Here is a 26,115-nt window from a genome sequence, read left to right on the forward strand (position 1 = left end):
GGGCCACGCTACCGACACAACTGACAATACGAATATACAGGAAATTTTGGGAGATACTGGGAGTCCATGCTGGTGCACAAGACAGGAGACCTGCAGAAGAAAACACCCACTCCCATGTCTGGATGGAGCTGCACCTCAAACAAAGAGAAAAAAACAGAATCAGGTGCCAGAAAGACAACAAATACAGTGTCATTTGTCAGCATTATGCAACAAGGAAAACAGAAGAAAAAATAAGGTGATCACCGGCCACTAGCCCTAAGCTTCACTAAAAGAAGTGTTATGTACAATAACACTACCTCTAAACCTTGTTGACATGAAATATGAGGTTCCACAGGGGTCTGTCTTAGGCCCCTGCTTTTCTCCCTTTATATAGCACCCCTTGGGCACATACTGCAGCGTTGTGGGATTACTCTTCATTGCTATACTGATGACACACAGTTGTCCATGCCGATAACTGCTGGTATTCTCATATACAAAGTCCTTAGAGCAGGGCTGGGCAACTTGTTTCAGAAAGGGCCAAGAGGGTGCAGGTTTTCTTTGCAGCCACTGACTCCACCAGGTGATTTCACAGTGGCTGCAAAGAAAACCTGCACCCTCTTGGCCCTTTCTGGAACAAGTTGCCCACCCCTGCCTTAGAGGATTGCCTTGCTCAGTGAAAAGTTGGATGTTAGCAATTTCTCACTTTAAAACTCGGACAAGACCAAAATGATGGTTCTTGGTCCTGTGAGACATTAGCATAAGTTTGATTAGCTAACGCTTAACCTAGGCTCGTATATCATACATCAATGACAAAGTGAGGAACCTTGGAGTGATTTTCGAACCCACGTTGTCCTTTGACCTACACATTAGGGATATTACGCATTAGAGGTCTCTAATTGGTTCAAAATGCTGCTGCCAGAATGTTGATAGGAAGCAGAAAGTTTGCCAACATTACACCCATTTTGGCATCTCTTCACTGGCCTCCTGTCTCTGTGAGGTCGGATTTTAAGGTTCTGTTACCAACCTACAAAATTATTCATGGACTAGCACCTCTCTACTTAACTGACCTAATGAAACCCTATGTACCGTCTCGGGCTCTGCGTTCTCAGGGCGCAGTACTACTTTGTGTCCTTAGGATGAATAAAAAGTCTGCCGGCCACGGAGCCTTCTCTTATTGTGCCCCTACTCTGTGGAGTGATCTCCCTACAGAGATAAAACAGTCAGATTCTGAGCCATTCAAGTCCAGACTTAAGACATCTATTTTCCCTCTTGTATGGTTAGCATACTGGTATAGCTTTGTTTCTGTGAAGGCTCTCAGTTGTCCAGGTGGTTTTCATAGTAGAGAAGCTTGAATCTCGCATCAAGCAACCCAGTCCAGTTGAAGATTCAAGCTTTTCTACTACTGGTATAGCATGGTACTATGCTTCTTACCCTTTTAATTCATATTATTAGCAATGGAACAGGTTTTGGCCTCACTTCATATAAATTCTGGGTCTGTTAGTGAAGCTAGGGCTAGTGGCTGGCGATCACCTTAGTATTTTCTCTGCTTTCCTGTCGATTTACTGCTGGTGAATTATACCTTAGGTGTAGTTTTCCAGCTGAGTGATTCTGCTCTTTTTTCCTCTGTCCGAGATATGGACATCATCATGCAAGACTGACAGCTGCACACCACAGAGCGCTAACTGACCACGAGATACCATGCCTGAAGCTGATATAGCACACTGCAGTCTGCATTTGGAATACACTTTGCCGCAGTGACAGGCCCAATGACTGTGTGACGGAGGAACACACGCCCTGTACCCCAGGGTGCTGGATGACCCCCTGCCTGTGGTGTAAATGGTTGCGTGGTCATCGCAACAATTGCACTATTGTTTTTGATGTTGCTTTGATTTTCTGTTTCTTCAGCTTCGTAAAACCATTACAACTGTTAGAATGGCCTAAGGAGTGGGTCACCCCTTTGAGTCTGCTCGACTTGAGGTTTCTTCCTCAGTATCAGAGCAAGTTTTTCCTTACCACTGTCGCCTGGGTGCTTGCTCTGGGGGTTGGTAAGGTTAGACCTTATTCGTGTGGAGCGGCTTAAAGCAGCTTTGTTATGTTTTGGCGCTACATAAAATTAAATAAATTGGAAACTGAAATTCAATGAGACGGAACCTCATAGCCAGAGTTGGCTCAACAGACAAGGACACACTAAGGAAGAAATATCCTGAACTCTGTGGTGGACTTGGGGTGGTGCAGAAGCTCAAGCCATTGCCACTGATGGGGAAAGTGAAGAAAGAGTTGGAAGGGTGAAAAATGTAGGGGTCATCAGTCAGGGTGAAAAACCAAACAGACTCATACTGTGGCATGCTCATAGCCTCCAAAAAGGGGCAACCAACAAGTCTGCATGTGTGGACATGACATCCCTAAATGAGTCAGCGTGCTGGGAAAAATTCATCCTCCCATCTGATCAAATTTTAGGCACACTCACAGGAGCACAGTATTTCATGAAAGTAGACGCAAACAAGGGGTTTTGACAAATTTCTTTGTCCAAAAAAAAAAAAAAAAAAATCATCTCTCTACACCACCTTCATCACACTGTTTGGACATTATCACTTCAACAGTCTGTGCTTTTTCTCCTCAGCCCTAGGCCTTGAGAGGGCTGTCAGCTGCATGTGTGATATGCTTATCTGGGGAACCATGAAGGAACAGCATGACGCCAGGGTACACACCGTCCTGGAGTGAGCACAGAAAGCAGGTGTCACACTAAACAAGTCAATACATTTCTCAGTGTGTATGATGGACTTCTTCTGCGAGTCACATTTGTTATTACCTATGAACATGAGAAGTGACGGCCTCCAGAAGATACAGGAGGGCCACCAGGGGGTGGTACAATGCAGAATAACATGCAGGGAATGTATTGAGGTCAGAGTAAATGTCAAAGAACCATTTCCAGATAGGCTGTGGCAAAAACTAGGTGCAGATTTATTCACTCTAAAAGACTGTACTCATCTGCTGGTGGTAGATTATTTCTCCAGATATGAATAAATAGCTCAAGTCATTCTAACAAGATTCACAGATGCGGTTAAACATTTAAATTCAATATTTGCACAACACGGTATCCCACAGACACCAGTGAATGACAACATCCCATTGTTCCCAGATGAGGAAATGACAGCCTTTGCAGTCGTTTATGGTGCGAACATGTAACTTGCAACATGAAGTAGAGTAACTGTGAGGCCAAGAGAGATGTTGAAATAGTTGAAACTGCTGAAAAAGGCCTAAGACCATTGTCTGCCTGCGCACGTATGACAGTCAGACTCTGTGGAGATTTTTAAATCTAAATTGAAGAAATCTTTTTTCCGTTTTATTGCTAGTATTTTATGTTATTGCGTGTATTCTTTTATTCTTTTTACTTATGTTTTTATTCTTTTACTGTGTTTTTTTAAATCTTTTAATTAATTTCTCCTCTGCACGTCTGTCTCAATGTGCCGAAAAAGTGCTGATGTCCACGTCTTTTCACAATTCCTGTGCTAGTCAGACGACATACTGGATCAAGACAGCGTCCAGTTTAGAAATGAACTGCACATTCCACTGTTACAGCAGTTTTTGTCATGGAAAGAGGAGCGGAATTCCGCGCGTGGCGGTGGAGCCGCATGGCGCGAAGCAACGCCGTGATGAAGCCTCACAGGACATGTTGGGGCATGTCCAGCTCATGCTCAATTTCTCGGATAATCACACGACTGAAAAGCAACCGACAGCTGTCTGAAATCCACCTGAAAGCCGTCCTGTGAGACCAACACAAAGGTGGTTTTGTGCCGCGTTATGAACGGCTCCGTGGCGCGTCCCTCTGCTTTTCTTTACATGAAAAAAAACTCCTGTAACAGTGGAATGTGCCGAAAAAAGTGCTGATGTCCATGCCTTCTGCCTTTTTGTGAAAGTCAGACGACGTCCCGGATCAACAAAGCCTTCACGTTGGAAATGATTTGGTTGTTTCAGCGGGGTTTGAGCCTGTCGATCGGCGCTCGGAGCGCGGCGCTCTCTCAGCAGTTGTGGGCGGTCTTTAAACTGTCTGGATCACTCCTTAATCTGTGTAATCCCCATAAAATCGTCCCTGAAAGCCATATTAATTTTCCGAACGCTGTCCACCTGGATATCTCTCACAGTTTCTGGAAAAAAATTGATGCAGCAAAGCTCCAAATCGTTCAGACATTTATTCGCAATAAAAAAACGACGAGAGGGGTGGACCAGTGCTCACACAAAGCCTGCTCACAGGCGAATGACGCAACCGATAGGCGTGAAAAAACTCACGCATGCGCACGAAGGTTCAAGCTTGCAATCACACGTGATTCAAATCCATATGGTTTTTGAAAAAAATAAAAAGGTCGGATACTTTTCTAACAGATATATATATATGTGTGTGTGTGTGTGTATGTTCATACGTTTACATACCCTGACAGAATTTTAGATATTTTTTTTGGCCATTTTTCAGAGAATATGAATGATAAAATGACAAAAACCTTTTTCACTCATGGTTAGTGGATGTGTGAAGCCATTTATTGTCAAACAACTATTAACTCTTTTTAAATCATAATGACAACATAAACTACTCAAATGACCCTGATCAAAAATTTACATATCATCAATGACAGCTTGGAGTCTTTTGTGGTAGTTGTGGATGAGGCTCTTTATTTCCTTATCACACTGAAAACTATACCACTATATGTCTGATCACAGAGATTCCAAAAAGATATAGTTTAGACTATCTGTGACTGAATGTTATCCTATATGTTTTTCTGTATTTTTTACCCCATAACTCCATAGAATTCAGTCATAGACAGTCCAAACTATACCTTTTTGAAATCTTTATGATCAGACAAATATGGAATACCTTCCAATATGATTGGAGCATCTTTTAATTTTGACCCCTGTGTAATTCTTCAATTGACCCCTAAAATTCAAGTGGACATTCTGCTTTTTTCAAAAGAGTAATGTCTAAGGAGTATTTGTAACAAATTTGGTGCTTGCCTTACCATTTGAAGGATTCCTCTGTAAATATTCTCTTATCTGGTGCACTAATAGGAGGACACAGCTATTTGGCATACTTGAAGTTGAAAATGAAGAAAATAGATGTCATTATGTTGATGCCCTCTGCTTTTCCTCAAGGCAGAGGTTTGAATCCATTGTCTCCTTGTGGCACAGAGTTTGCGCTGGTGTCTCGCATTTGGTCCTTTCACAGCTTCCACTGGATGAACAATAGAAACTGTGTCTTATTACACATCAGACTTGTTAGTGTGTGATGTCAATGTTTGGAAGGAGCACAATGACATCAATTGTGAATCTTAAATGTGTTTATAAATGCAGAATGTTGAAAATGTAACCATACACATTTTAACAATGTGATTTTAATTACATAATCAAAATAATAAATTATGAAAGTCATTCTGGAGCACAGTTATTGTGGATAAGTCAAGTTTTATAACAATAAGTCATTTTACTAATCTTAAAAGAATTTTAATGAATTTGTAAGCAGTTATTATAGAGTATCACAGACCCTGTAACAAGTATTTCTCTGCTTTGCATTTCCTGTTCATGAATGAAATGCAATTTAACATTAACTCAAAGAACAGAATTTAAAATAGGTTGAGAAACAAATTCAAATGAAAATTTTTTTATAGTCATAATATTTGAAGAAATGTGCAGTTATTTAAACAACACAAAATGTTTTATGTACTTCACAGTTAATGCACTATGAAGCTGTAGCTGGTGATGCAACAGACAACAGCTGCAACATGCCCAGTTTGCTCAATAACAGCCACAGAAGCCGCTAACTGCTTCAAAGTTATAGTTGTCTTGATGGCCTCCCTCACTAGTCTCGCTATCACAGTGTTTGCATTTCTTAGGGCCCCTTCACATATAGTGCGAAGTTTGGTCGAAGTGCGCACGAAGCAGGAATTGTATGCAAAATGTGTGGATTCGTACCTGCCTCTAAGGCAGACCTGGGCAAACTGCGGCCCGGGGGCCACATGCGGCCCTTTGCATGTCTCTGTTCGGCCCTCATGAGGTCTGTCATTATTATTACATATATTAAAAATGTCAAGCTTGTGTGTTGCAAATCATTAGAGAGGCTTATTTAGGTATACTTAAATATTTACATATTATTACAAGAATAAAAATTACCCATAAAAGCTATTAAATAGGTAATTATTTGTAAAATTTGTAATGGAGACAGCCAAGTTATCGATGGTGTGGCCCTCGGACATAATTCAGGTTCCCTATGTGGCCCCTTGTAAAAATTAATTGCCCACCCCTGCTCTAAGGCCTCGTACACCTGTTGCTACAACTATCTGCACACACCAGTGGCTGAAAGAGTGTGCGCTGTGCAAATCCATCGCACCCTCTCACGGCAGATTCTCTGAATCTTCTGATTATATTATGTAATGTAGATGATGGAGTCCCTAAATTCCTTGCAAGTGAACGTTGAGAAACATTGTTCGTAAACTGTTGGACTATTTTTTACGCATTTGTTCACAAAGTGGTGATCCTCGCCCCATCTTTGCTTGTGAATGGCTGAGCCTTTTGAGGATGTCCCTTTTATACCCAATCATGACACTAACCTGTTTCCAATTAACCTGTTCACCTGTGGAATGTTCCAAACAGGTGTTCTTTGAGCACTGTTGCCCCATCCCAGCTTTTTTGAAATGTGTTGCAGGCATCCATTTCAAAATGAGCAAATATTTGCACAAAAATAAAAAAGTTTATCAGTTTGAACATTAAATATCTTGTCTTTGCGACTGATATATTCAGTTGATTATAGGTTGAAGAGGATTTGCAAATCACTGTATTCTGTTTTTGTTTACATTTTACACAATGTCCCAACTTCATTGGAATTGGGGTTGTACCTCCAGGTTAGCCATCTTTTAACTTGTCCTAGGTCTATGTCTCAAGAATGCTTCCTGTGAATTTGAAGACTGTGGCAGTAATAGGACTGGACTTATGCTGAGTATGGACAAACGGACGGACGCAAAGCCTTTGCAATATCCGATGGTCATATGTGATGACCTTGAGTAAAAATGGATCAAAACGTATTAACATTCAGGTTGGTCAATTATTCCCGGTCAGTCGGGTTGCGCTTTAAACATAAACCAGTGCATTGCCTGGGGGGATCCACGGGCTCTAGATTGGGTAGTGTCAATAAAATAGATAGCCGAAACTTTTCAAGGGTGGTAAAAAAAAAAAAAAAAAAAAATCAAAGTTTGCATAATGATTTCAACTAAAAGTGCAGGAAATTAAAATGAGAAAGTTTTGTGACTAATTATATTTATTATTTGGCACATTTAGTTACCTCCGCCAAGGAGGTTATGGTTTCACCGGCATTTGTCTGTTAACAGGATAACTCAAATGGTTTTGAATGCATTTGAATCAAATTTGGTGGAATGATGGGAAATATGTCCAGGATCAATCGATTAAAATCTGGTGATGATCCGGATTAAACTCTGGAATATAGCATAATGTATTAGTTTGCCCTTTTGTGAATCCACATCCTTTGATATTGATATGTGGCGTGATGGCGGTATGCTCTCTACCAAGTGCCCTTCTACTTGATGTCATGTTTTACGACTAGCAAGGTTGAGATATTTCCTTTGATTCAGAATCCGGATCAACTCCAAACTTTTATGGGTTCTTCCACAGCCTAATATCTATCTGTGGTGAAAATCTCATCAAAATCTGTGTAGTAGTTTTGACGTAATCCTGCTAACAGACAGACAGACAAATAAACGCAGGTGATTTTATTATATTCTTGGTGGATGTAATAAATATTGGGAAGTGTTTTTACTGCTACCAGGCTGGTTAATTTTTTTTTCCCCCCCGTCTGCATATACGAGGTCTGTCAATAAAGTATAGGTCCTTTTTATTTTTTTCAAAAACTATATGGATTTCATTCATATGTTTTTACGTCAGACATACTTGAACCTTCGTGCGCATGCGTGAGTTTTTCCACGCCTGTCGGTGACGTCATTCGCCTGTGAGCACTCCTTGTGGGAGGAGTCGTCCAGCCCCTCGTCGGAATTCCTTTGTCTGAGAAGTTGCTGAGAGACTGGCGCTTTGTTTGATCAAAATTTTTTCTAAACCTGTGAGGCACATCGAAGTGGACACGGTTCGAAAAATTAAGATGGTTTTCGGTGAAAATTTTAATGGCTGATGAGAGATTTTGAGGTGATACTGTCACTTTAAGGACTTCCCACGGAGCGAGACGTCGCGCAGCGCTCCCAGGTGCCATTGTCAGCCTGTTTCAAGCTGAAAACCTCCACATTTCAGGCTCTATTGATCCAGGACGTCGTGAGAGAACAGAGAAGTTACAGAAGAAGTCGGTTTCAGCATTTTATCCGGATATTCCACTGTTAAAGGAGATTTTTTTAATGAAAGACGTGCGGACGGATTGCAGCGTTGGCTCACAGCCGCCGCGACGCTCCGCCACAGGAAAAACACCTCTGTTGGAAGCCTTAAGGACAAGTTGGAACATGCCCAACTGTTAAACAATTTCTCAGATACTCACTCCACTGAAAGCCATCAAAAGCCGCCTGGATTTTACAAATGGTTATCAACACAGAGGTGTTTTTCCTGTGCCGCTGCACCGCGCCGGCTGCGTCCCAACGCGCGCACCCGTCCGCACGTCTTTCATTAAAAAAAATCTCCTTTAACAGTGGAATATCCGGATAAAATGCTGAAACCGACTTCTTCCGACGAGGGGCTGGACGACTCCTCCCACAAGGCGTGCTCACAGGCAAATGATGTCACCGACAGGCGTGGAAAAACTCACATGCGCACGAGGGTTCAAGCATGTCTGACGTAAAAACATATGAATGAAATCCATATAGTTTTTGAAAAAAATAAAAAGGACCTATACTTTATTGACAGCCCTTGTATATTAATGGTAAATGCCACACTGGCAGAACCATTTATGAACATTAATACCCATATATGCAATTTTAGTGCATGAGTGAATGTGGTGTGTCTGTGACCCCCATCCGCCCTTCCCAATCAGCCTACAACATCCTACTCAAAGCCAACCGACAACTTCTATCAGGAAGGGCTGACCACCAAAACAACACAAAGACAGACAAGAACGAGAGATGAGTGGTGAAGACAATAACTGTGACGTGAGACACCGAGGAGACGGGGCCCCAACCATACAACATACCATGACAAACAACCACACATGAACAAACAGTGACAGCAACAGTCTGTTGTCTAATAGTGAGCATCCATACCCTAATCTAGGACACCAGAGTGATAATCCCCTTAAGAGCACCCAAAAACCGAATTGTGGTGACGGCCACAAACATGCAACCATCCACACACAGAGACCCAGATCACAGCTAAATATCCGATCACTACTGTGGCTGGTGTGTTGGGCCAAGACAAGAGTACAGAACCTTACCATATGACATGGACCACTCCGGCACGTCAGAAGCCATGTGCCCTGCAAGGACGCAGGGCCCCGGGGGAAACCAAGAGGAAAAAGAACAGCGGAAGGGCACAGGGGACAGGAAGGGCAGCCCCCAGAGCCACCGGGGCAGCACGGCAAACCAACAGGGGAGCGGCCCGACGGCGCTGGAACACACCCCGACACCATCCCTCCTCACGGAGGCACGGGAAGCAGCCCCATACCATGGGAAGCACACAGGGCGCCGGCATAGGCCCACCAATAGGGGAAGCCGCAAAACCACACGGCCCCTGAAGGCGGGAGCGAGCGGCGGCAAGGATGGGGGGCAAAGGAGCCACCGCAACCGAATCCAAATCACAAGGTAGGGACCACCGAGCCATACAAGGGCGGGGCCCGGCCCCCAGACAAGAGTCGAGGCCCATCCGCAGGGCCAGGATTTGTTTATTTTTTGTAAAATAAACAAACATACATACATTAAGTAGCAGCTTGGCTCAAGGCTATTTAAATGTCAGCCATATACAATGGATTGAGTTTAATGTGTTTGCAGTGTGCTCTGTGCAAGATCTCAGAAAATACAAGTATTGGATTGGGACTTGGTATTGGCAGATTACTCAGTATTTAATGACTGACCTGGATCAAATTTAATTAAAAAAAAGAAAAAAAAGGAAATATGATAAGGACATCCCCAGGAACACTACATGGGGACAATGACATGTAACAATTGTTTGTTTTTTTGCTTCTTTTTTTCAGGATTCAACAATTTCGTTTGGGATATTGTGAGAGATGGAAGGATACAAACTGCTCAGCATTTCTTCCTTTACCATTCAGGTAGGTTTGCCTCTGTTAATACTGGTGTTAAATTTATCATTCAGCACAGTGACACACAGCAAATCAACCCATGTTGATTTTTGCAGAACATTTGATTCAACTAACTGGGGTCCTCTCTGGGACATCCTTCAAGTACAAAGAATCCCCTACCAATTTATGAACTATACATTAGCTCATGAGCACACCTGAAGGAGAACAGGGAGAGATGAAAAATGTGCAGGTTAAGGGTCTCTGAGAACCAGGGGTGGAACCACTGACAAAAAGGACTCAAAAAAATGTTAATCAAGATGACGAATGCAGGTTTAGAGAACACACTGTACCCTGCAGATGTATTTTTTCAATAAAAAGTCAGCCTGCCTTTGAAGGACACAGCACAGAGGAAGGTAAGTTGGACCTTGTTGCAAAAAAAAAAAAAAAAAAACCTGCACCCTCTCTCTGGCCCTTCTGGAAGCAGCTTCAGACCACTGGTTTAAGACCAATACAAAAACACTGTGAAACAGCACGAAGCACCTGCATGATGAGGGTGAAGCAGGTTGATGAGAGCAGCGCCATCCTTCCTCCAGCTGGTTGGTGCCATCCCTGTGGGTGTATCGTGAGTCTCTGACATGGGATAATTCTTCTCAAACCACACCTGGTGCAGGAAGACGTACATGCTGCAGGCTCCTACAATGAAGCCCACAGCAAAGGTCCCCCTGGAGCCGCAGCCTTTCATGATGACACTGTGTTCAGCACCGTGAATTCCCAGTTATAGCATGTCTATGACAAGAAACAAGGCACAGGAAACATTTGATGGTCATATCTGAGAGAAATAAGATCATAAAGCTGTTTCAGTTAATGGTTGTCTTTATCCCTGTATTATTTGTATATGCTGCAAAAGCTAAATCTCATGCCAGGAATCAAGATGAGTTTTAAAGATTAATCTCATTAAGGCTGTTTGAATACAGTTTCCCACTTTCTCCAAAACGCTGCACAGAATGTGACGTGTGTAACATTTCTATTAAGGAATAAAAAGTTGGAAGGACTACAAGCTCTAAATTCCTTTGGATAGTTAAGCCACACTGGATACACAATGTGCTAGTGGACATACAGACCCTGTGTTGACTGGAGCCTTTAAATATGAAATTCATCATCTGATATAGATGTATATTAATAAACTGTCCAACAGGTGCCAGTGTTCACCAGGTGGTGGCACAACACCTGATGTCTTCCTTTTCAAAATCAAATCAATTTTATTTATATAGCGCCAAATCACAACAAACAGTTGCCCCAAGGCGCTTTATTGTAAGGCAAAAGCCATACAATAATTACAGAAAAACCCCAACGGTCAAAACGACCCCCTATGAGCAAGCACTTGGTGACAGTGGGAAGGAAAAACTCCCTTTTAACAGGAAGAAACCTCCAGCAGAACCAGGTTCAGGGAGGGGCAGTCTTCTGCTGGGACTGGTTGGGGCTGAGGGAGAGAACCAGGAAAAAGACATGCTGTGGAAGAGAGCAGAGATCAATCACTAATGATTAAATGCAGAGTGGTGCATACAGAGCAAAAAGAGAAAGAAACACTCAGTGCATCATGGGAACCCCCCAGCAGTCTAAGTCTATAGCAGCATAACTAAGGGATGGTTCAGGGTCACCTGATCCAACCCTAACTATAAGCTTTAGCAAAAAGGAAAGTTTTAAGCTTAATCTTAAAAGTAGAGAGGGTGTCTGTCTCCCTGATCCGAATTGGGAGCTGGTTCCACAGGAGAGGAGCCTGAAAGTTGAAGGCTCTGCCTCCCATTCTACTCTTACAAACCCTAGGAACTACAAGTAAGCCTGCAGTCTGAGAGCGAAGCGCTCTATTGGGGTGATATGGTACTATGAGGTCCCTAAGATAAGATGGGACCTGATTATTCAAAACCTTATAAGTAAGAAGAAGAATTTTAAATTCTATTCTGGAATTAACAGGGAGCCAATGAAGAGAAGCCAATATGGGTGAGATATGCTCTCTCCTTCTAGTCCCCGTCAGTACTCTAGCTGCAGCATTTTGAATTAACTGAAGGCTTTTCAGGGAACTTTTAGGACAACCTGATAATAATGAATTACAATAATCCAGCCTAGAAGAAATAAATGCATGAATTAGCTTTTCAGTATCACTCTGAGACAAGACCTTTCTAATTTTAGAGATACTGTGCAAATGCAAAAAAGCAGTCCTACATATTTGCTTAATATGCGCATTGAAGGACATATCCTGATCAAAAATGACTCCAAGATTTCTCACAGTATTACTGGAGGTCAGGGTAATGCCATCCAGAGTAAGGATCTGGTTAGACACCATGTTTCTAAGATTTGTGGGACCAAGTATAATAATTTCAGTTTTATCTGAATTTAAAAGCAGGAAATTAGAAGTCATCCATGTGTTTATGGCTGAAAGACATTGCTGCAGTTTAACTAATTGGTGTGTGTCCTCTGACTTCATGGATAGATAAAGCTGGGTATCAGCTGCGTAACAATGAAAATGTAAGCAATGCTTTCTAATAATACTGCCTAAGGAAAGCATGTATAAAGTGAATAAAATCAGTCCTAGCACAGAACCTCCATAATTAACCTTAGTCCATGAAGAAGACTCCCCATTTACATGAACAAATTGTAATCTATTAGATAAATATGATTCAAACCACTGCAGCGCAGTGCCTTTAATACCTATGGTATGCTCTAATCTCTGTAATAAAATTTTATGGTCAACAGTATCAAAAGCTGCACTGAGGTCTAACAGGATGAGCACAGAGATGAGTCCACTGTCTGAGGCCATAAGAAGATCATTTGTAACCTTCACTAATGCTGTTTCTGTACTATGATGAATTCTAAAACCTGACTGAAACTCTTCAAATAGACCATTCCTCTGCAGATGATCAGTTAGCTGTTTTACAACTACCCTTTCAAGAATTTTTGAGAGAAAAGAAAGGTTGGAGATTGGCCTATAATTAGCTAAGATAGCTGAGTCAAGTGATGGCTATTTAAGTAATGGTTTCATTACTGCCACCTTAAAAGCCTGTGGTACACAGCCAACTAATAAAGATGGATTGATCATATTTAAGATCGAAGCATTAATTAATGGTAGGGCTTCCTTGAGCAGCCTGGTAGGAATGGGGTCTAATAGACATGTTGATGGTTTGGAGGAAGTGACTAATGAAAGTAACTCAGACAGAACAATCGGAGAGAAAGAGTCTAACCAAATACCGGCATTACTGAAAGCAGCCGAACATAAAGATATGTCTTTGGGATGGTTATGAATAACTTTTTCTCTAATAGTTAAAATTTTATTTGCAAAGAAAGTCATGAAGTCATTACTAGTTAAAGTTAAAGGAATACTCGGCTCAATAGAGCTCTGACTCTTTGTCAGCTTGGCTACAGTGCTGAAAAGAAACCTGGGGTTGTTCTTATTTTTTTTCAATTAGTGATGAATAGTAAGATGTCCTAGCTTTACGGAGGGCTTTTTTATGGAGCAACAGACTCTTTTTCTAGGCTAAATGAAGATCTTCTAAATTAGTGAGACACCATTTCCTCTCCAGCTTATGGGTTATCTGCTTTAAGCTGCAAGTTTGTGGGTTATACCACGGAGTCAGGCACTTCTGATTTAAGACTCTCTTTTTCAGAGGAGCTACAGCATCCAAAGTTGTGCTCAATGAGGATGTAAAGCTACTCTGCCCTGTGTTGGTATATGGCATTGAAGAACATAACAAAGAAGGAATCATATCCTTAAACCTAGTTACAGTGCTTTCAGAAAGACTTCTACTGTAATGAAACTTATTCCCCACTGCTGGGTAGTCCATTAAAGTAAATGTAAATGTTATTAAGAAATTATCAGACAAAAACGGGTTTTCAGGGAATACTGTTAAGTCTTCAATTTCTATGCCATATGTCAGAACAAGATCTAAAGTGTGGTTAAAGTGGTGGGTGGGCTCATTTACATTTTGAGCGAAGCCAACTGAGTCTAATAATAGATTAAATGCAGTGTTGAGGCTGTCATTCTCAGCATCTATGTGGATGTTAAAATCACCCACTATAACTGTCTTATCTGAGCTAAGCACTAAGTCAGCCAAAAGGTCTGAAAAATCACAAAGAAACTCACAGTAACGACCAGGTGGACGATAGATAATAACAAATAAAACTGGTTTTTGAGACTTCCAATTTGGATGGACAAGACTAAGAGACACACTAGTGGGCATCATCCAACAGACTGAAATTTTGTCTGCCCTACAGCTAAAATTTTAAACAACAGAGCACCAACACACATGTGCAGGATTCTGCTATTCCAGGCATGCATGTACAGAGTGCACACTCCACCTGGCCACTGGAGCTCAGTACTACCCAGGGATTGAGGGGAGGTTCATTCAGTCATTGAGACTGCAAAACCTAAGGCATAATAAACAGAAAAATAAGTATTATAATAAGTTGCACTGCTGTGTCCAAAGTGTTTACAACAACAAGATGTTTGTGTGTAAAAGTGAGAGAGATTGAGCAAGCAATGACCTACCTCGGCGCACAAGATGGTCTTCTAGTTGCTACATTTAAAATCTGCAGATCTCACATCCAGTCACCAGGGAATCAAATATGGGTATGGAGATATTTAAAATTCCAAAATGTATATGCAGACGCTCACACCACAAACATGGGAGGTGAAAATGTCTTTGGTAGCTCACAAAATAAAAGAAACAGCAGACCACCTCACACATATCAACTGCTTCACCCATCTTCATTTTGGCCAAGTAATGCTCGTAGTTGAACTTCTCTTTGTACTTTAACTTGCTGTGGATTTCATCGCAGAATGGTGTTTTTATGCTTTTGTCCACACTCATTTTGTTTGGGGTTCGCCACAGCAGATACACCCAGATCTGCATAAGCAGTTGGTACAAGTTTTACACCGGATGTCCTTCCTGACACAACTCCAGTTTTATCTTGAGAAACGCACACTTCCTCTGGTGTTCTGAAGAAGTACTGATAAAGTCCCACACTGCTTAGTGTCTGATCTGATGAGATCAGGTTCACACAGAGCAGACTCGCTGCTGCAGAACATTGTGGCTTTTATTTATTTAATTTTGCGTTTAGTTTGTTCATTTGTCCTCATCACCGCCGCAGTGTGTCTTGATGAGAGTGATTGGGAAAATGGCACCAGCAATCCCAGAATGCAATGAATCGTGATTAGGGGTGGATATTGATAAGATTTTATTGATATTGAAGCCATTATTGATTCCGTTTAACAATCTGATTTCTTATCAATACCTCTTATGAATTTTCTGTGTACTAAAAGTAGGCTTTACAGGTTTTCTATGTCAAAAACATTTTATTGAGTCTTAAACGAAATAAATATGAAATTGGTCACTGGATCCTTGATCTCTGGACATAAATAAACAAAATCTGTAGTTTTTGTCAAAACATTTCCTTTCAGACATTAATGGCATAAATGTCACTCCATACATCTGAGCTGAGCTCAGCTGGCTACACTGCAAGTCAGCATCAATGTAATTCATAAAGAATGCAGGACGTCTCATTTTGGGAGGAAAAAAAATGCTGTGGTCGACTGGAGTTTATTGTTTGTATTACAACGTTTGGAAAGAGGTGTCATTTGATTTAAAACGGCAATTTGTTTTGAAGTTATTAATTCCGGCCGGACTCTAACTTGACTCGGCAGAGAGCGGCGCAGTGTTTGGAGCTGTGTAAACAGAACAGAGGACGATTCTCATTTCTTGCCTGCAAAAAGACAAGAGTCCCAGTTGACTGAAATCTTTAAATGGCTTTGAAAGGGGTTAAGAAACAGACTTGCCGCTTCTGAAAAGCAGCGAAGCAGAGAACCAACGAAGCAGCGGGTCAGAGCACTGCTTCATTGGTTCAAGCTTCAAGCAGAGCTGCTGCAGGGTCTGCAATCAACATAGAGAAATTATAATTTTCCCGACAAACACCCTCAAACACGAGGACTGCTTTGAAGGACCGATAAGGGAATCATTAAGCAAAAAGGCTATTGATGTCGCTGCATCGAATCATTTCTTAACAATTCTCGAAAAAAAGCGGTTCTCGATACCCAACCCTAGTCGTGACGTTGTTGCCCTTTCTCTATAGGAATGGGCACGAGGAAAATACAGCCAGGTATAAGATCTGCTTAAACTATTATAAACAGTTATGCTAGAAAATTAATCATTGTGAGCCATATATATGTATGGGCTGCCACAAACGACTATTTTGATAGTTAGGGCCCGAGTAGGACAACATCCTACGAGGACCCTATTGTAATTGCGCTGTTTATTATTATTATTATTATTCTCACTTTTAAAATCAACATTTCAGCCCTTTCCCATGCTCAAAAACTCACCAAACTTTCCAAAGTTGTCCGGCTGGATCCGAAATTCGATATTTTGGGGGTCGCGTACAAGGTCGCAGCAAAATCCCAAAATAGCGCCCCCTAGACATTTTCAAAAACCCTCCGCACAGGGTTTTTTTTCGTCGTAGCCTCACAAAATTCGGTACACATATTTACCATGCTGGGATGCACAAAAAAGTCTGTTACTGTCATGGTGAAATGTCGACAAAGTCAGACATTTTGATTTTAAGTTTCGATTTTGAGGTAATTTTTGCCATTTTTGGCCATTTCCACTACATTTGAACGAACTCGTCCTAGGGTTTTCATCCAATCCTCTTCAAATTTGGTCAACATCATCATGACCCAATAGCAATCAAAAGTTATCAAAAGAATGTAATTAGGTCAAAAGCCGTGGCTGCTAGGGTTTGTCAAACTTTGGCGAGCTTTTCGGAGCATGCCGTCTCACTTTAAACGGCTGTCATGCCCACATACTTCATCGTAGATCCTTCAAACTTGCTGGACATGATGAGGGCTCCTCCCTGAACATCTGCATATATTAACTTCCCACTTTTGCCATAGCGCCCCTGGTGGTAACAGGAAATGTCCTATTTTTACTTTGACAGGTCCTGATGTCACATAGTTAACCCAATCAACTTCATTCCACTTCTAAAACATGCAAAACAAGTTGGTGATGTAGGCGATGAACGCCGTGAAGTTATGAGTAACGGCGTCCATGTGGCGACCTGCCCAATATCGCCCCTTCGCCATGAAATCACGTTCTTCCTTTTGACGGCTTTAATTTTGTCATACCACCATGAAAATTGATACACAACGATGACCTCTTACAATTCATAGGGGTGTCGCCCATGGGTGGGGCAAAATGCCTCAATAGCGCCCCCTTGAAACGTTCAAAAAACCCTCCCCATAGGGGTTTTTTGGAGTAGGGAGATGAAAACTGGTACACGTGACTTGCATAGACGTACAAAAAAAAGTCTCTTGCACCATGGGTCTACTTCAAACAGGAACACGGCCATTTTGAATTTTCTTGTCATTTTGGCATGATTTCCACACGTTGTATTTGAACAAACTCCTCCTAGGGATTTTGTCCAATGCACTTCAAATTTCTTCCAGATCATCCAGAGACAATACTGATCAAAAGTATTGGCGGCGCTATGGGTTGTTCTTATTTTCTTCAATTAGTGATGAGTAGTAAGATGTCCTACCTTTACGGAGGGCTTTTTTATAGAGCAACAGACTCTTTTTCCAGGCTAAGTGAAGATCTTCTAAATTAGTGAGACGCCATTTCCTCTCCAACTTACGGGTTATCTGCTTTAAGCTGCGAGTTTGTGAGTTATACCACAGAGTCAGGCACTTCTGATTTAAGGCTCTCTTTTTCAGAGGAGCTACAGCATCCAAAGTTGTCCTCAATGAGGATATAAAACTATTGACGAGATAATCTATCTCACTCACAGAGTTTAGGTAGCTACTCTGCCCTGTGTTGGTATATGGCATTGGAGAACATAAAGAAGGAATCATATCCTTAAACCTAGTTACAGCGCTTTCTGAAAGACTTCTAGTGTAATGAAACTTATTCCCCACTGCTGGGTAGTCCATCAGAGTAAATGTAAATGTTATTAAGAAATGATCAGACAGAAGGGAGTTTTCAGGGAATACTGTTAAGTCTTCAATTTCCATACCATAAGTCAGAACAAGATCTAAGATATGATTAAAGTGGTGGGTGGACTCATTTACATTTTGAGCAAAGCCAATTGAGTCTAATAATAGATTAAATGCAGTGTTGAGGCTGTCATTCTCAGCATCTGTGTGGATGTTAAAATCGCCCACTATAATTATCTTATCTGAGCTAAGCACTAAGTCAGACAAAAGGTCTGAAAATTCACAGAGAAACTCACAGTAACGACCAGGTGGACGATAGATAATAACAAATAAAACTGTTTTTTGGGACTTCCAATTTGGATGGACAACACTAAGAGTCATGCTTTCAAATGAATTAAAGCTCTGTCTGGGTTTTTGATTAATTAATAAGCTGGAATGGAAGATTGCTGCTAATCCTCCATCTCGGCCCGTGCTACGAGCATTCTGGCAGTTAGTGTGACTCGGGGGTGCTGACTCATTTAAACTAACATATTCATCCTGCTGTAACCAGGTTTCTGTAAGGCAGAATAAATCAATATGTTGATCAATTATTATATCATTTACTAACAGGGACTTAGAAGAGAGAGACCTAATGTTTAATAGACCACATTTAACTGTTTTAGTCTGTGTTGCAGTTGAAGGTGCTATATTATTTTTTCTTTTTGAATTTTTATGCTTAAATAGATTTTTACTGGTTATTGGTGGTCTGGGAGCAGGCACCGTCTCTACGGGGATGGGGTAATGAGGGGATGGCAGGGGGAGAGAAGCTGCAGAGAGGTGTGTAAGACTACAACTCTGCTTCCTGGTCCCAACCCTGGATAGTCACGGTTTGGAGGATTTAAGAAAATTGGCCAGATTTCTAGAAATGAGAGCTGCTCCATCCAAAGTGGGATGGATGCCGTCTCTCCTAACAAGACCAGGTTTTCCCCAGAAGCTTTGCCAATTATCTATGAAGCCCACCTCATTTTTTGGACACCACTCAGACAGCCAGCAATTCAAGGAGAACATGCGGCTAAACATGTCACTCCCGGTCCGATTGGGGAGGGGCCCAGAGAAAACTACAGAGTCAACATTGTTTTTGCAAAGTTACACACCGATTCAATGTTAATTTTAGTGACCTCCGATTGGCGTAACCGGGTGTCATTACTGCCGACGTGAATTACAAACTTACCAAATTTATGCTTAGCCTTAGCCAGCAGTTTCAAATTTCCTTCAATGTCGCCTGCTCTGGCCCCCGGAAGACAATTGACTATGGTTGCTGGTGTCGCTAACTTCACATTTCTCAAAACAGAGTCGCCAATAACCGGAGTTTGATCCTCGGTGGGTGTGTCGCCGAGTGGGGAAAAACGGTTAGAAATGTGAACAGGTTGGCGGTGTACACGGGGCTTCTGTTTAGGGCTACGCTTCCTCCTCACAGTCACCCAGTTGGCCTGCTTTCCCGGCTGCTCGGGATCTGCTGGAAGGGAACTAATGGCGGCTAAGCTACCTTGGTCCGCACCGACTACAGGGGCCTGGCTAGCTGTAGAATTTTCCACGGTGCGGAGCCGAGTCTCCAATTCGCCCAGCCTGGCCTCCAAAGCTACGAATAAGCTACACTTATTACAAGTACCATTACTGCTAAAGGAGGCCAAGGAATAACTAAACATTTCACACCCAGAGCAGAAAAGTGCAGGAGAGACAGGAGAAGCCGCCATGCTAAACCAGCTAAGAGCTAGTAGCTGCGCTAAGCTAGCGGAGTCCTAAAAACACACAAAGTGAATAATGTGTAAATAATTTAGAGCTGATTCAGCAGAGGGAGTGCTTTAGTTAAGGCACGTGAAGATTACACTGTCAAACAATTCGTTATCTAGTTAACTAGATCAATCTAACTGCGCAGATTAAACAGCTAACAGATACAGCAAAACACCGCTGTGCTCCGGAACAGGAAGTGATACAATACCGCCTTTTGTATCTTAAATTCTGCAAACTGTTTCTCTCAGATATTCCCAGATAGATAGCAAACAAAAAGTACAAACAGGAGCCAGGTCAGCCTGTTTGCAGTTTTAGCAAGCTTCAGCAAAACCACTCACTCTGTACCTAAGATCGGAATGTTTCAGTTGATTGCATACGTAACTGCACGTGACTAATAGCACATGTTGGAACCACACGCCCTGTGGACTCATGTAGCCCCCACCCTTATCTTTGTTTTTTACACACAATAAAAGAGCCTCGCAGAGGATGTCACAGTTGGAGAACTGCACGTAGAAGCTGCCAGCTCTGCTGTGTCTCCCCTTTGCAAAGCTCAGAAAAGATATCTCAACTCTCTTTCTGAGTTCTTGTCTCAAGTGTCATTTCTTGTATGTCCAGGCAAGGTCAAACCCGACATATTTCCTGGTTTTTGGAATTGTAAGAGGTTGTCAAGCATGACAACCTTTTACAATTCATAGGGGCGTTGCCCAGGGTGGGGCAAAATGCCTCAATAGCGCCCCCTTGAAACTTTCAAAAAACCCTCCCCATAGGGTTTTTTTTTTTTTGGAGTAGGGAAATGAAAATTGGTACACGTGTAACTTGCATAGACATACAAAAAAGTCTCTTGCACATGTGTCTACTCCAAACAGGAAGTCAGCCATTTTGAATTTTCTTCTCATTTTGGCGTGATTTCCACACGTTGTATTTGAACGAACTCCTCCTAGGGATTTTGTCCAATGCACTTCAAATTTCTCTCACAGTGTCCAGAGATGATACTGATCAAAAGTTACTGAAAGCTTTTCTCTATGTTGAAAGGTGTGGCCGTTATGGCGCCACCATTTTAGCCCTTCGCCATGGAACATCAATTCATGATAACTCCTTCATGCTTTGCCTGACTGACTTGAAACTTCACATGTGTGATGACGGTTGGCCCCTGAACACACCTGACCCCTCTATTTGTACACTGAGTGCCTCCTAGTGGATGAACCATCAACATGTCATAACTCCTTCATGCATTGTGTGATTTGCTTGAAATTTTAACTGTGTGATGAGTGGTTGCCCCTGTAGACACATGCCCACATCTGGTCACAAGGGGACGCACTGCCCTGGGTAGGCGGTCGCGCGGAACGAGGGCCCGTATATGACTGCTTGCAGTCCTAGTTAACAATTATTTTTGCAATTAGTCGACTAGTCGGATCATACGTAATTTCCTAAATTTAAGGCCTGCAGCATTTTCAGAGAAACATCAGGGGATGAAAATATGAACATTTCCAAATCAGTGACTATTTCTTAGACTTCATTTATATCAATCATTCAGAAATAAACATTGTGGTACTTTATAGTAAATCTGTGTCAGGTAGGCAGTTCTCAAAAACTAAATGCCCATGCTGGAAGGAGACAAGTGAGGGAAGCCACCAAGGCAACTCTGGAAGAACTTTTGGCTTCTGTGAATGGAGAAACTGGGAATAGTGCAACAATTTTATTTTCATCTTCATTTTATATATAATCTCAACTTTTTCGGATTTGTGGCTGTTTCTGTTGCATTTCTGAAATTACAGAACTGCTATAAAGAAAAGTGTGAACATTTTATTGTGTTTTAAAACTTTGTGGAGCAAATGCAAACACCAAACTCTTACAAAGAAGGAAAAAATACACGGACATGTGCATGAAAACTTTGATATAAACTGAACAGAACAATATCACACTGATTTGACTCCCCATATTTTTTGTATAAATAAATCAGAATAAAATAAGAGGCAACTCACTTTGAAATAAATAAAACATATAGCTGCAGCTTAATAACTTTGAAAAATAACAAAAATCAGCAGCTTGTATTTATATTCTGACTCCAGTTCATTTTAGTGTGATGAAGTCATCCTTTTTTCTCATCAGCTTAAACACTACATTAAGCTCAAGACTGAACAAATAAATACCTTTGGAAAATAACAGCTGTTAAAGTTCAGAGTTCTCACTTGCTTTTGTGATCTGTGCCTCTGAACATCACTGCACAGCTTCTCCACATCAGGGTTTTTTAACCCGTGTATGCATAATTTTTGCTCAGTTCATTTATACGAGGTCTGTTAGAAAAGTATCAGACCTTTTTTATTTTTTTCAAAAACCATATGGATTTGAATCACGTGTGATTACATCAGCCAAGCTTGATCCTTCGTGCGCATGCGTGAGTTTTTTCACGCCTGTCGGTTGCGTCATTCGCCTGTGAGCAGGCTTTGAGTGAGCACTGGTCCACCCCTCTCGTCGTTAAGGAGCATGAGCTGGACATGCCCCAACATGTCGTGTGAGGCTCCGCCGCGACGCGCGGGATTCCTCCGCACATCTGTCTCAATGTGCCGAAAAAGTGCTGATGTCCACGTCTTCCGCAATTCCTGTGCTAGTCAGACGACATACCGGATCAAGACAGCGTCCAGTTTAGAAATGAATGGCACATTCCACTGTTACAGGAGTTTTTGTCATGGAAAGAGGAGCAGAGGAATCCTGCGCGTCGCGGCGGAGCCGCATGGCGCAAAGCAACACCGTGATGAAGCCTCACAGGACATGGTGGGGCATGTCCAGCTCATGCTCAATTTCTCGGATATTCACACGACTGAAAAGCAACCGGAAGCCGTCTGAAACCCACCTGAAAGCTGTCTTGAGAGACCAACACGGAGGTGGTTTTGTCCCGCGCCATGAGCGGCACGGTGGCGCATTCATCCGCTTCTTTTTCCATGAAAAAAACTCCTGTAACAGTGGAATGTGCCGAAAAAGTGCTGATGTCCACGCCTTCTGCCTTTTTGTGAAAGTCAGACGACGTCCCGGATCAACAAAGCCTTCACGTTGGAAATGATCTGGTTGTTTCAGCGGGGTGTCAACCTGTCAATCGGCGCTCGGAGCGCACCGTGCTCTCAGACGCTGTGGGCGGTCTTTAAACCGGCTGGAGCACTCCTTAATCTGTGTAATCCCCATAAAATCGCCCCTGAAAGCCATATTAATTTTCCGAATGCTGTCCACCTGGAGGTCTCTCACAGTTTCAGGAAAAAATTGATGAGCAAAGCTCCAAATCATTCCGCCATTTCCTTAACGACGAGCGGACTGGACCAGTGCTCACTCAAAGCCTGCTCACAGGCGAATGACGCAACCGACAGGCGTGAAAAAACTCACGCATGCGCACAAAGGTTCAAGCTTGACCGATGCAATCACACATGATTCAATTCCATATGGTTTTTGAAAAAATTAAGAGGTCCGATACTTTTCTAACAGACCTCGTATATTGTAATTTTTTAAAAGATTTTTAAAGGATATTTGACCGTTTTTCATCTCATGATCTCATAAATTCAGTGTATGACGCGCACATGGTGTGAACAGGATGGTGCCGTCGGATCCGCACCAGTAGAGAAAGTGCAGAGAGAAGGAAAGGCAGCGCCACGGTTTGGTTTTTTAAAACATGTTCACTCGGGCTTGGGTTAAAATCCTCTCTCTCTGCTCCGTGCTGGCTGTCTCACGTGCACTGATGGTTTTCAGCAGGATGTAACGTCTCAACGTCTCGTGCCTCCGGAATCTCCGTGCCCCACCCGCTCCCTCCCTCTCTCACAGTCTGCAGCCAGTTGACTCCACACACACACACACACACACACACACACACACACACACACACACACACACACACACACACACACACACACACACACACACACACCTCCTGCTTATTTTAGAAAGGCTCTGAACAAGATGGCCACTGTTTTAATTGGTCGTCTTTATCAAAATTTGAACGTTCAAATGACGGCAGGACGGTTCGCTGCCTAAAACTATGAATTGAGAGAAAAACAAAGACTTAAATAAAATAAACGACTACATTGACAACTAATTTAGTAGTCGACGGTTTTAATAGTCAACGTAGTTGTGACTAGTCGTGGGAGCCCTAATATATATATGTGTGTGTGTGTGTGTGTGCGCGCGCGCGCGTGTGTGCATACATACATATATATATATACACACATACGTATATATAAAATCAGCCAATCACAATACGGACTTATGACATACGTCACAAATGTCTGAAACGATCTGTTTCATACCTAATTTTTTTTCAAGGAGATTTTTTTTCTGCTTGTGCTGTTACAGAGTTGTAAGAGTTGGGGATGTTTAACATAAGGCCAAACATATTTAATTACAAAAGGTACATTAAAAAGCTATGTGCATATGACCCCTTTAAAAGACATCCTAAACTCAGGGTTGGATACAGATCCAGCCAGTCATGAGTCACCATGTGCATAATTTGCAATCAAAGTAAGTAATTATGACTAATTAATATGCTTTTGTACATAGCATGAGAAATCAGACAGTTAGCCATGGACTTGTGCGAATACTGACCTAAAATGTGAATGTGGCTTTGTGTTTCTTGTCTCATGACACAGGTTAAACACCCCGAATATGTCTGATGTTAATTGTTAACACGACCAGATTCAAAAGTCCACTGTTTATAGCTCTGCTTATCTTCACTAGCCTAACATCAAGTCACGATAATGACCTAATGTCAGAAAGATATTATAATCAAAATCATGTTCGTGTGTCACAGCATCAAAAATTGCAATGAAAGCCTTTAAATCTGCTATTAAAATGGGGTAAAAGCATAATAATGCGTGTTTTGTTTAGTTTTTTTTACCTTCGCTGGGACTCTGTCATGAGCACGACGTGCTGCAGCAAAAAATGTCCAGTTTGAAAGACATGACCGTTAAGCTGTCACATCGTTACAAACTAGTAATCTTTAATCGGTAAAGCGCTGAAATCGAAACAATCTTGTGCAGAGAAAACATGAGTAAGAAGAAAGCAGCTGCATTCTTCAGCACCATGGGCTAGAGCTCTGAAAAGGCATCCTCTGATTGGCTACATGCAGATGACGTAGCAGGAAGCGGTCTTCATGTCGAGGACCATAAAAAAGAAATTATTGAACTGGACATTTTTAAAAGGAAAATACCAATCCTTTCTCTAAAATCCTCTGCTGTCCACAGAGAGTGTTATATCCACACTTTGAAGTTTAAATCTGGTCTCTGGCTGTTTCTGACAACCTATACGTCAAATGATCACAGTAGCTGTCAAAAAAAAAAGTCACTGGGCACAGATGATTCACAGGATTTATGATGGAGAAAAATGATGAATTGAATTGAATTTATTTGAATTGAAATTATTTATTTATCCGGCACACAGCTGAGCAACAACAAAGGCAATAACAAAACATAAAAGAAACAACGTACGAAAACCCGTGTGGCGGAAAGGGTGAAGGCGCAAAGCTTATAAGTACCCTCCCCTTGTACCATTAAAAATAAAGAATGTATATATATATATATATATATATATATATATATATATATATATATATATATATATATATATACATATATATATATATATATATATATATATATATATATATATATATATATATATATATATATATATATATATACATACACTCAACAAAAATATAAACGCAACACTTTTGGTTTTGCTCCCATTTTGTATGAGATGAACTCAAAGATCTAAAACTTTTTCCACATACACAATATCACCATTTCCCTCAAATATTGTTCACAAACCAGTCTAAATCTGTGATAGTGAGCACTTCTCCTTTGCTGAGATAATCCATCCCACCTCACAGGTGTGCCATATCAAGATGCTGATTAGACACCATGATTAGTGCACAGGTGTGCCTTAGACTGTCCTACAATAAAAGGCCACTCTGAAAGGTGCAGTTTTGTTTTATTGGGGGGGGATACCAGTCAGTATCTGGTGTGACCACCATTTGCCTCATGCAGTGCAACACATCTCCTTCGCATAGAGTTGATCAGGTTGTCAATTGTGGCCTGTGGAATGTTGGTCCACTCCTCTTCAATGGCTGTGCGAAGTTGCTGGATATTGGCAGGAACTGGTACACGCTGTCGTATACGCCGGTCCAGAGCAT

At 41.7% G+C, this 26,115-nt stretch overlaps 1 protein-coding gene across 1 annotated transcript in view; it reads right to left on the reverse strand.

Annotated features, from left to right (window-relative positions):
- The window catches only part of LOC117512360 (glycoprotein-N-acetylgalactosamine 3-beta-galactosyltransferase 1-A-like), a 37,872-nt gene extending 12,896 nt beyond the window's left edge, over positions 1-24,976 (reverse strand). Inside the window, exons 1-2 of the mRNA XM_034172393.1 lie at positions 24,820-24,976; positions 10,742-10,987 (exon numbers count right to left, since the gene is read on the reverse strand). Coding sequence (XP_034028284.1) covers positions 10,742-10,943 — 202 coding nt within the window. The 5' untranslated portion in view covers positions 10,944-10,987; positions 24,820-24,976. The remainder of the gene's footprint in view (positions 1-10,741; positions 10,988-24,819) is intronic.
- Between the last annotated feature and the right edge of the window lie 1,139 nt (positions 24,977-26,115).

This window comes from Thalassophryne amazonica, chromosome 6 (assembly GCF_902500255.1).
Source record: "Thalassophryne amazonica chromosome 6, fThaAma1.1, whole genome shotgun sequence".
NCBI lineage: Eukaryota > Metazoa > Chordata > Actinopteri > Batrachoidiformes > Batrachoididae > Thalassophryne > Thalassophryne amazonica.